Source organism: Sitodiplosis mosellana, unplaced genomic scaffold (assembly GCF_009176505.1).
Source record: "Sitodiplosis mosellana isolate CC-2019 unplaced genomic scaffold, AAFC_SMos_1.0 Smas_scaffold_2, whole genome shotgun sequence".
In the NCBI taxonomy this organism is placed as follows: domain Eukaryota; kingdom Metazoa; phylum Arthropoda; class Insecta; order Diptera; family Cecidomyiidae; genus Sitodiplosis; species Sitodiplosis mosellana.
Window position 1 is genome coordinate 1,123,007 of NW_022595245.1, and position 12,700 is coordinate 1,135,706.

Here is a 12,700-nt window from a genome sequence, read left to right on the forward strand (position 1 = left end):
CTCTCTCTCTCTCTCTCTCTCTCTCTCTCTCTCTCTCTCTCTCTCTCGATAATTCGGTGGACGTGCACGTAATGAATAAATTACGATGCATCATCTATCGTCTAGCGAAATAAAACATTTCGTTGGCATGCTGCAGTGCTGAGATGTTGGCGCTTTCGATGCGCTGATTTCGTGACATAAACAACTGTGATTTAATCTTAGCGCGTTCCTAATTCGCTTGACATGAAAACACGTTATTCTCGTAATTTCGAGTGCAATGTGTAAATAGTCCTCTCTCACAAGGTTGAATCGAAGCGGATCAAATGAAGTGAAGCAGAAAAAAAACGAAACGAACACGATACAAACAAATCAACGCGAAACGCTTCGTGGAAATCAGACACGCCGTAATCGAAACACAAACCGAGCAAAAGCAAGCGTGCACACGTAAGCCTAAGTAAATCAAATTTGGTTTAATTAGTAAATCTCTCAGCGGCTGCCGTCAGCCTGTAAACATAAGTACACAGGCCCAAACTTCGTGTAAACATAATAAAGAAACACTGTTTACTTTCTCGCTTAAAATACATAAGGGTTAGGGTTTTATTTTTGGAAAGGCAAAATAATCACTTTGACGTGAATTGCAAACAGATGCGCACAGACAATATATTGAAACTTATTGAAAATAACCGATACTGGAAAAAATAATACGTCGACAGCCTCAATCGAATCAAGTCGACACAAGCGTCTTGAGCTCTTGTTATTCACGCCCGTCGCAAATATATTGATTTTTCTCTAAAGAGAACACAAAGTTGCGTTTCACCCTCTTTTTTGTCAATCGCCGTCCATCCCACATATGACGCGATGTCGTCTTGAGGGATAATATTTCGGCTGAATGTTCACGAGAAAACTACAGATAAATCGACACAATGGAAGAAATAAAGAGAAATAATAAAAGTAAACAGAGTCACTGAATGAGAAAAAATAACGAACAAATGCTCAATCAGTGATTTCCAATCTATTTCGTTGTACTTTATTCGCAATTTCTATCCTATTTTGATGACTTTTAACATGTTTGTCTCTCTATTGATTACAGATTTATCGCGGAATCGACTCTGTGAATTGCCTGAAGATGTGACCGGATTTCCATTCCTCGAAACGTTGCTCATGTACCACAATTCACTGCGCTCCATTCCAGAATCAATACGTGGATTACATTCGCTGTCTTTCTTGGATTTGCGGTAAGCGGATTTTGATGATTGAATTTCTTGACGAAAAGAGATTTTGTTAATAGAAAATGGTGCATACTCTTAAGAAGAATTCGAAGGGTTAAGTTTAGATTTGATATTCATTTCAATACAAGGATTCAATAACTTTTTTTCAAACCAGACTGTAGAAAGCTGGAGCTTGGAGTTTTGCATAAAAATGGCATGAACTCTCTAAATAAAACAAGTGCCCAGATCCAAAATTGCAATGTGCCAAAGCAAAAACCTGGTACAAAACCCTAAATTGTCTTCTTCAACATAGGAAAAATTCCCATGTTTTTTTTAAAACTCGAAGTAAATTGCAAACACAATTAAAGTAATTTCCTTATTGTTGTGCAAAATTGCTGAATTTCATTCGAAATCCAATTAAAATTTCATGCACACAGAATGTTCTTAGCCAAACGAATGGCTTAAATTTAAGTAAAGAATGCTTGGTTTAATATTCGTCATGCACGTTGCTCATGCGTTGCTTGTTTCTTTGCTCTAATTGTTGCTACCGTAATTGATACTAATTGAATAAATTCTTCAGTTTCTCTTTATTTCCATTGCAATTACTGCCATTTTTCGGACTGAAATTCATTTTATTTCCATTTTATGGAAATGAGTATGGAAAAACCATGGATTAAATTGGGCTTTGAGTAAATACTAAACCTCATTTCTATTGTCAATTTCCAATAGGAGCAATTTGCTGACATCACTACCACGTGAACTATGCTTTCTGCCGATCGAAGTGCTTCTAGTCTCAAATAATCGCTTGATCGCACTGCCCGATGAACTGGGACGAATGGAACAGCTAACTGAATTGGATGCAGCTTGCAATCAAATCACACATTTACCAGCACGAATGAGTGACTTGAAAAACTTAAAATCGCTTTCACTACGCAACAATCAATTGGTCTACTTGCCAAGAGGTATTTATAAAGAAAAAACCAACAATTTCTTCTATTTTCATTTTTATTTTGCTGCTTTTTTCTTTATATCTTTTAACAACTCTTTTTTCCTCTTAGCTCTTAATCATTTTCCATTTCGTTAATTCCCCTCATTTCATGCTTTATCACTTCAAATCTAATTATAAATTAATTAAAATCATTTCTGTTTTTGCTAGATGTAACGTGTCTAAAATTGGTTTCACTGGACGTCAGCTGCAATCGAATAGCAACACTGCCAGTCGAACTACGGCTCATGACGGATTTAGTGCATTTGGAACTGAGCAGCAACCCATTAACATCTCCCCCGGCGAGTGTAAGCATTGTCAGATTTTAAATCAATCCTTCTGCTCATTTTGATCTACTCTTTATTGAAAACATGTTTCACGATATTTGAACTTTGAAACTTTGTTCGATTCTTTCAACTTTGTGATCCAATTATTTGAAACTTTTCACCTACTTTTGTCCTTACTTCTTCAATTGATTTTTGTCCAATTTTCCAAACACAATTCTAATCTTATTCGTTCCATTTCAGTTATGCGTCAGGGGCTTAGTGCATGTATTCAAGTATCTGGACACGATGGCAATGAAGGAGGAAAAGACACGGAATGGAACATACGATGGGAACACAACGCTGCGACGGAAGGCAGCTGCAACACTCAATAGTGGTCCACTGACTGAGCTGCAAAAGATTCGTCGTCAAAATGTGGATTCTGGTTACAGTACAAGTGATGGCTTTGATAAGCGTTGGTCACAAGAGTTGGCCACTTCAAATGGTACCCCAACAGCAGCAGCCGCCGCTACAACAGTTACCGACAATGGAAATGCATCGAAATGGTCACCAACACAAACAAAATCGGTGTTAAGTAGTGAAAAGCAATCGCCAAGCACTGCTAGCTACTCTCAATTCCAGCCACAGTCAAGTGGTAATTCAACACCAACCCTGTCATCGCCAGCCGGTAGCAACAATAACACTCTCACTTCGAATCAAAGTAATATCTCTGATTATATCAAACCAAGCGATTTAGCCGATAGTACAACACCAACACGAAGCTTGAATGGAAACAACAGGTTCGTATCAAAATCAAAACCCAAACATATTGCTCACACTTTCATTTCATGCAGCTGCTCAAATTCATTCACCATCCTGCTTCATGCAGACAAATGCATTTTCACCATCATTTCATCACAATCACCATCATGTCACGTTTTTAGCACAGTTTCATTCATTTTCATCCCATTTATCATTTTCTAATATCATTTCATATCATTTCGATCTGACAAAATTGCAAATTATTATGTTTTTTCCCCGTTTTTTTCTTCTTTTTTATATTCGTCTTATGTTTCGTATGGATTTTAATCAAACAGTAATGATGTGTCTCCTGACATCGATTTGACTCTTAAAACTGGAGACAAATATAAATCATTAGGCAATATTCAAACGTATAGGTTAGTAATGTGATTATGATTTAAGGTATTTCGATTCTCGCACGTACGATATTTTCGATTCACTTGGTTTTTGGATGTTTATGGTTTAAGTTTAAGTTTAAGTTTTTTTAGCGGATGAGCATACTAACCCCACCCATCGTTTGCCGAGTGAATGACTAACAAAATGCTAAAAAATTTGTGGATTTTCTTCTTTGAATTTTATTTATTGAATTGGAAACTAATCGGAATATGTTTGATTCAAACAGGGAATATAAAGAAGCGTTGCGTCAACAGCGAAATCAAGATTCGCACTCAATTTATCGACCAAAGGAACCAGCAAAAGAGCAGACATCACCCGTTTCCGCACAAGAATCTCCATCGAATGCGACAACAACTAAATCGAATACCTCAACACCGACATCAACTCAAATTCAAAATAGCTCAAGCAGTACGGCCAGCACCAATTCACCGTTGTCACCACGTTTTGCACATAATTCAAGCGTTAAGTATGTTGGGCCAACAACTCTAAATACAAATGGTTCGACTGTATCGAACGGATCATCCGAGTCGATTAACAGCAATGTCAGCAATGGAACCACTCCAATCACATCGATAAAGTCACCGCTCAGAGGCGATAAACCCATACAAAAGGTTACTCCATCACGAAATAGCACACCAATTAAATACAATCATCAGCAAGTTACAAGTCCAACGAATGGAAATGTGACAATTGCCAGCAAATTAAATGCCACAACGACCAAAGAATACAATGCGTATATCAAACCGAATAGCCCTGCCAAACCGAACACCATCAATTGCTCAAACGGATCTCCCGCCATCAATTTGAATAGCACACCAAAAACCAATGGAAGCAACAAATCTGCAGGACAGAAGAGCCCAAGGTAATGGAGGAGGGATTTGAAATTTTCCACAAAAATTGTTGTCTTTTGCCTGAATTTCCTTGAATTAATCGAATTTTTCCAAATCATTTCAGAAGTGTGTCCTGGAACCGTGATTCACCGGCTGAAAAATTGAGTTTCACAATGCGACGCGAGTTCGATAGACAGAAAGAGGAGAGTGAATTGATTGAGCAACTGCGAAAGTCGATTGAAAGTCGCCTAAAAATGACTTTACCAAAGGATATCGGTTCAGCATTGACCGATGGCGTGGTTTTGTGTCATTTGGCAAACCATGTTCGGCCTCGATCGGTTGGCAGCATCCATGTCCCATCACCAGCTGTTGTAAGAATCAATCGAAATTTTAGTCTTTTTCCCGTCTTGGTTTGTTGTATGAACGTCACGTTCAATAAAATTTCATAAAAAAAAATCCCATTTTAATTCCAGCCCAAATTAACAATGGCCCGATGCCGTCGAAATGTGGATAATTTCCTGGACGCTTGTCGAAAGATTGGTGTTGATGAGGTAGGAATGAGATTTACCTTACCTTTAAATAGTTTCATGTGAAAGTTGATCTGTCGTTTATTAGTGTCAAAATCGTATCTCGTGACTAAGCACAAATTTTTCAAATAAGCCGTAGTTGCACTTTCTATACATTCGCTGCTTCTTGAGCCAGTTGCTTAAAATCACTTTCTTGCCTCAATTTTCTATTTCACTCAAGAATTTAAAAAAAAAAATTTCGCTTTGTTAATCAATCTGTTGTACATAAAAGTAAAATCGTTGTTGCTACCAACCACTTTAGGCTTAAGCAAACCAAAAAAAAAATCCCAAATAATTTCACACTGCTAACTGCCTGTTGTTTTGGTGTTGGTTGCAGGAGTTGATATGCTCTTGCGCTGATATTGTGCCAACGATGACGACGACAACGACGGATGGTATTCAAATGTCTGATGCAACAACGCTGGACAACCAAATCGCCGATGAGTGTACAACAAACACCGAGCATCGAGCCAGCTTGGATGTGTCGCCACCGCCAAATGCAGCCGCCATGTATCGCACCGTTGCCGCACTTTTAGCGATGGCTGAAATTCCGTCATGTTTCACAGGCAGTGCAAAGCAAACACATGCAACCAACACCACGAACACTGGCAATTATTCTGACGGAACGGTCGACGAAATCGACAGTTACAATCAGTATTTCAAGCAAATCGGCATACATTTCCAAAAGTCCGCCAATCGGGTGCTGCTGCTGGAGAATCAACCTGAGAATCCAAGCAAAAGCGAATGTCACACCATCGATGGCGATCACTTCAATGAGTATAGTTCAATTGATGATATTGATTGCAGTGCATCTAATGCGAATGACCAAACGATGCAATGTAGTAGTTTGTGCAGTAGTAGTGCCAGTACTAACCAACCAACATACGATCATTGTCTTATTGAACATGCGATTGAGTTGCCTAATGACTGTAGCAGTAATATTAACAGTATTAGCAATAGTGTTATCAATAACAACAATTTGGTTGAACCGAACGCGGATTGTGTTGATGCTCGGTCTCTGCCTGTGCAAACGCGACGCAAAATACCTAACACATTGAATTTGATTATGTCTAATACAACCATTTTGAATGCATCGTCGACGTCAACATCACCAACCGGCGGCGTTGTTACGACGAAAAAACGCAAAATGTCTAACCTGAAACGCACTTATAAACAAATGAATAATACCAAATATTCGGATCGATTCGCATTGAATGGAATCACCGAAGAGTGCGAATACGACAGTGATATTGGCAAATTTAATTGTAAAATTGGCACATCGGATCAACTCATGTCGGACACAAGCAGTGGATCGTATGAGTTTTCCGAAGAAACGGCCACCATTCGAACGGATAGTGCGAGTAGCAACGAAGATCAAAGTTTAAATGACCTGAATTTAACGCCCAAACATCGAAACCACGACACGAATCACACTATCGAATGGTTCAATTTTAATAAATCCGAGAAAATCGTGATGAAACGCATTGAATTCTTTGAAAATATTAACAACAAAACAGAAACCAAGCCAAAGACCGATGAAAATCTAATTTCATCAATCATTTGCATGGCGTCATTCATTTTCGCTGTTTTGTTCTTGTTTTTCTTCCCATTGGCCAGCTAAATAGATAAGGCAACATAACAAAAAGAACAGGGACATTGAAAGTATTATCAAGAGGCTCATCATAAGAATTAACATTTATTTTACATATTTAAAAATCGATTCATAATATTTTTATACTTAACAATTCGATTAAAACAATTTGAAAACATTCAAATTTGAAAAAAAAATACACGTATCATGACACTAAACTTTATGAAAGTTTTTTTTTGATAACTAAATCAAAAATATGGAATTAAAATTAAATTGAACCAGTTTTTTACACTTAATTTATTTCATTTCTCTTGAAGAATATCAGTCGACCAAAAATACTACAAAACAATATATTTAACTATAATTTTCAGATTAAATAAGGCAGCCAGTTTATTTTGTGTTCATTCTCATTTTAAGTGATCAAATTGTGGACAATTATTTAGCCATTATTCTGATATAGCAAACCTATTTATTTATTTATTGTTTTTTTAGTGTTTAAGATGAACCATTCCAGTTATTTTTGAAGTCGAGTCTCTCAGTATTAGCCTAATACTATTAGGCGATTATTGGCCATTCCAAATTGAACAATGCAAATTCAGTTGAAACTTTTGTTACATTTGCGAAATATACACTTTTTGGCTTTTTATTACATAAATTTTTTTGTATCGAACAATGATTCAGCTAATTTTTGATAAATATCAATGGACGTTTTTCTGAAGTCAGCGTGCTATTTTTCTTTCTTTGAAGCTTTATATCAATTACGCTAAATAAAAAGGAATACGTAACTCAGTTTACAGAATTATATTTATGTTGCGCCAGTTTTATATTAAGTGAAAGCAAACGTACTTACATTACATAGTTGTTAAACATGATTTTGAATGGAAATAGCTCCAGATAAACTGCTCACGAATTATATTACGTCTCTGTCGAATTTTCTCTATCAAAATTCAATTTCGAAAAAAAAACTGATTGAAACATTATTACTGCTGAAATCGTGCCTCCATTTTTTTTCTGATTGAATTAGAATATATCCTATTTTTCACGGAAAATCCTTTATTTCAAAAAAAAAATGTCTGAAATTATGAAAAAAGAATGGAAAAAAATAAAAAAAGCGTTAAAAAAATTAAAAATAGATAAAAAATTGAGAACAATTTTTATTGATATTGAAAATTGAAATTGAACATAATTTCTCTTAGATTGAAAACCGTTCCTATTACCATTTCCATTTAAGAGGTAAATTATTCGTGAGCATATGAACAGTTCCTTATTTTCAAATGAAAAATTTCCATGCAACCGCTATATGCAAGCATTTTTCATTAAATTTTTGCGATAATTTTGAACTTCACCTGTTTTGTTTTTCTCCAGTGATGATTTGAAATGGAATGAAACCATTTCTACAGGTCAAAATGGGACTTTTATACGAATGTTGAAGCGTATACATATTTAAACGTCTAAGCAAGCATATATTTTGTATACAACAAATAAATTACTATATAAACAAAGCACATGTTTAGCTACAAATAGCAAGACCTTGCATGTGGGTTAGGAAAATGAAAAGAGTAAAAACGAAACAAATTTAAAAGTAGAGCAACCAATTTTGGTTGTTTATTGAAATAGGAATGTGATGAATAGGAAAAGAAAATGAATTGGCCTATATGTTGATGTGCTGTGGTCTCATTCATTCACCAATTGCACGCAAGAATGGTTCGAATTTCATTACTTATTTAATTGGCAAGTCAAAAGAAAAAATGTAGAATTTGAAATTATTTATACTAACATCTTTGATGGAATTAGAAATTGTATCTTACTTATATAACATTTTGGATCGCAAGCGCAAATATTTTTACATTCGCACAACAAGGCAAATTGAAAAAAGTAAAAATTTTATGTCAGGGATGATGATGAAAATTACACACACATAACAACAAGAAGAACTGTTTGAATAAAGCATATACAGAAATTAATTTATACACAAACAAGAAAATGCTTTGAAATAATTTGGTTTTCTTTGATCTAATCCCGAATGTGCTTGATAACCCAAATCCAAAGAAAATAATGCCATTTTTGTGAATATTAATGAAATTTTCCTTCTGATTTTCCATTTAGAATCTTATGTGCTGTGCCGCCGACGTCCTAGAGGGCAAAGGTGTTGTTCAAGTATCCATAACAGTAGCGGAGCTGCTGCGATTCCATATACCAAACAGCGCGAAATCTCCGCTCAAATCGCTCACCAACAAATCGATCAATTCACCGGGTATATCGAATGGGACGCCGTCACCGACCAAATCCAACACAACCATAACGGCAATGTTAACATCACCATAAAATCGATCACACATTTTATTGTATTTTAACTGTATTAATTGTTTTCAATGAATTTCGGAGCGGAAAAGAAGAAGAGAGGAGGGAGAAGAAGGGAAGAAAAGATAAGAGAGAAAAAAAACCGTGTACGATGTCATTAGATAAAACTGTGTTTTAGTCGAAATCGAGAGTTGATCCCAATGGGATTTGATTTGTTTTATTTGCAAACCAACAAAATGTCATTTATGAGATTTATTTTGTGTTTTAAGTTTGCTTGTTTTATTCGTGTAAATTCCGTTCAAAACGTCATGTAATAATTTATTGTATTTTGAGCAAAAAAACGAGGAAAGGAATCACCATTCGATTCGATGATGAATTCATATTTAATGTTTTAAAGGATAAACTAATGTAAAACCAAAATTTAATCAAATCGACTTCCGTATCGTGACTGTATGTTCAAGAGAACCGTCAGTCGTTGCAGATAACGGAAAAAAAATCACATCTCGTCTAGTTAAGAATATTGTATCAAAAAACGAAAATTTATATAGCGAAAAGCAAAACAAAACATTGTACAATTGCGTCACAAACCTTTTTAATCCATTTTTTCACACAATGAATTTAGGATGTAAGAACTGTAAATGAATGCGAAGAAGTAGAGTTTATCGGGCCTAATCTCCAAATAGGTGTAGTTTGTACAAGAATGATGACATTCGACTTGAAGTCAATGCTCAGTACGATTATTGTTCGTTTTTTTTTGTAGAATGATATCTGTTCGTCTAGAATTTTTTATAGGTATAACGAATAAAAATGAATATTTAATGGCATAATGGATTGCGCAAGCAGTCGATCCGTAATAATAAAGTACATTCATTATTTATATTAATCCAATTTATGTACCTATTGAATAACCATTCGGGTGTAAGTGTATGCGATAATCGTTAGTGTTTCGAATATTCTAGAATCCGCCATAGACAAACGAACTTCCACACACCCATACACACATACACTTCCAAATATCATAGCAAGTAAAAGATAGTTACAGTTATCACTGGTGTTTTAATACAATTCATTTTGCGATAGAGAGACGGAAAGACCATTCCCATTTGGGAATGTAAATTATACCAAAAATCAAATCCTTTTTTCTACTTGTTTCATCACAAGACTTGTACAATTGGCGTTAAGGCTGAGAACTGATTAACTTTTGCTTCAAATTCTAGACTCAATTTTTTTTTGAAAACAATAACGACGATTTTTTGACGATTTTTCTTCTCAAATAATTTACCTTTGGTAGCATTTTGTTTGAAATCAATGAAACTAGAATTTTAACCAACAAATTTAGATAACGAAAATTTAGGCGAAAATAGAACTATTAAATTTACAGGTTTATTAAATGCATCGTTATGCTCAGTCACAGAAAACAAAAATAGTCAATAGATACATTTTGCATCCAAAATAATCCAAATAAAAACAAATGTTTTCTTGTTGTAAATGCACGAATACAAAATACGACATTCAACGAAGTACACTAGCCACTTTTTGTGGAATTTAAAACAAAATTACAAAATAAAAAAAAACAATTATGATAAAGACGAAAAATCGGTGTTGTTATTTTTCAGATTTTGCTGGTCGAATGTGTGTATTCAGCAATATTCTCGATGATTATTTGTACTCCCATCAGGGAAAATAAGACGGAGAATATCTTCGAATCGGACAACCGATGCATCATTCTGATATTGATCAAACGGAGGTGGGAACATCTTTCAGCTTTTGGATATGCATTGACCATTTGATGCTGTACATTTTGGAATTTTTGTTCAACAGAAAAAGTTCTAGATCTCATAGTCTGATTTTATAATGTTCTCTACGCGTTTATCGAAAGATTCTTTGAGAATTTTATTTATATGTGGTTGAACCCAAATTTCCTGATTTTCACACAAAAATCAATGAACAGTTTAAAGTTGGTTTTGTTTGTCAGACAATTATTTCCATTTATTTTTCTCGATCAATTGCGTATATTTATTTATTTCATTATCCCAAATTATTCTAATTTTCGACAAGAATTTTTTAATGTAATTTTTTCAATAAGAACATACATGCATTTACTACAGCCATTTTTTGTGTTACAGCCGATTATCTGCAGCAACAAGAATTATAAAAACGATAAACAAAGTTTATTTATTGGCTGCGTCTGGCTCAATTTTAGTTTGTTTTTCAAATGCAAACGTCAAATCATTGTTGATTTGAAATGTCAACGTCAACGGCAACTATTCAATGTTACTTTAGTTGAATATTTTAATGAGATCCTTAACAAGTTTGGAGGAGAATATTTCTATACCATATGACTATATTCACCGTTGAAACCGTTCTATTCCTAAACAAACGGAAGAATTTTTGAATCTCATTAACGCGCATTTGTTCATGCAATCAGATGAAAATGAAATGTTTTAGAATTTCGTTCTTGCATACGATAGTGCTTTTATTTATTTATATCTGTTCAACAGGTTCTGTTGAAACCAAATTCTGTGATTTTCACACAAAAATCAGAGTTTGTTTTGCATTTCATATCATTTTTTTCCATTTATTATTCTCAATTGATTGTGCATATTTATTTAATGCACCGAAATATTTCGCAAAGAGCTTACGTACCAGTCCAATTTTGTTGGCTCTGACTCATCACTGTTTAAAATTTGATTTCGATATAAATAAACATCCACTTGCCAATATCAGTATTTGGTCGGGGATTTTGGTTTGAATTTCTGCCGTGCAATTGAAGCATTCATTCTTCGTTCGGCCAAGTTATTTCTCGTTTCTACTTTTCTTGTCTTTTTCATCTCCTAATTGAATTTGGAATTCCCCCATACAGTATAACATCAACAAACATGCGTGCGCAGTTCAGCTACGTACCACGTTAGGCAATAAAACTGATGCATTTTCATCATAAACTGACTTCCTTTTCTGGGTAATTCCCGACGTACCCGACATTATGGCAGGGCTTAAAATAAGAGTGAATCAAGTCCAAAATGGTGAATCAAAATTTAAAAATGTGAATCAAAATATGCCAAACGGTGAATTAAGAATTCACCAATAAAATATTAATTTGATGTCTCTTTTTTAAAAAATTCGCGACATTCGAACGTCAAATATATTTGATGTGATGGATATTGCAGTTTCAACCGGTTTATTTGAATTTTGCCGCTCATTTACTTGATATGATCTCATTAATACAAAATATATTTGATAATAATTACCCAATTTTCAACCCAAATTCGGAACTGTTTGGAACAACAATAAATGAACGGAATTGCACACATATCAAGGTCTTTAAATCGTTAACTTTCTTTCTTGATTTTTATGCTACTGTGAATTTTGAATTCCACCCCCCCCCTTTTGATTTCAGAAAATGTGAATCAAAGAAAGCCCTTATTTTAAGCTCTGCATTATGGTGCCACTTTGTGCTCAAAATGTGCACTCAAAACAATTAGCATATGCTAATCCCTTTTTCTTTCGTCTACCTTCCATACCATTCGGAACTTTAAGCCGAATTGATGGTTCACATTCCTAATACCTTGTCAAGTGCAAACCCATCCCTTTTTATCTACTTATCTCATTTCATTGGTCAATATGCCTTCCCCACTATTTTGCAGAATATTGATAAGAAAAACAATTAGTTAAGCTAGGGAAAAAATGTGTCTCTAGAATTTAGTCCTCTGTAACTCACCAGCCAAGCAAGACATAGCTCTGCTTGTGCCTCATTTGATCAATTTAAAAATAAAATAAAAA

General features: G+C 34.7%; 1 protein-coding gene across 14 annotated transcripts in view; it reads left to right on the plus strand.

Annotated features, from left to right (window-relative positions):
* LOC129565374 (leucine-rich repeat and calponin homology domain-containing protein) overlaps positions 1-10,516 on the plus strand; it is a 43,139-nt gene extending 32,623 nt beyond the window's left edge. For 5 of the 14 annotated variants that reach the window (XM_055440200.1, XM_055440199.1, XM_055440201.1 and 2 more), the window contains 9 exons: positions 1,070-1,214; positions 1,917-2,149; positions 2,344-2,480; positions 2,700-3,235; positions 3,533-3,613; positions 3,859-4,494; positions 4,587-4,833; positions 4,936-5,013; positions 8,726-10,516. In XM_055440200.1, coding sequence (XP_055296175.1) covers positions 1,070-1,214; positions 1,917-2,149; positions 2,344-2,480; positions 2,700-3,235; positions 3,533-3,613; positions 3,859-4,494; positions 4,587-4,833; positions 4,936-5,013; positions 8,726-8,944 — 2,312 coding nt within the window. In that variant the 3' untranslated portion in view covers positions 8,945-10,516. Of the gene's footprint in view, positions 1-1,069; positions 1,215-1,916; positions 2,150-2,343; positions 2,481-2,699; positions 3,236-3,532; positions 3,614-3,858; positions 4,495-4,586; positions 4,834-4,935; positions 5,014-5,365; positions 7,409-8,725 lie in introns of those variants that run through there. The other 9 variants (XM_055440191.1, XM_055440195.1, XM_055440193.1 and 6 more) reach the window with 3 other exon arrangements.
* The last annotated feature ends 2,184 nt before the right edge of the window (positions 10,517-12,700 follow it).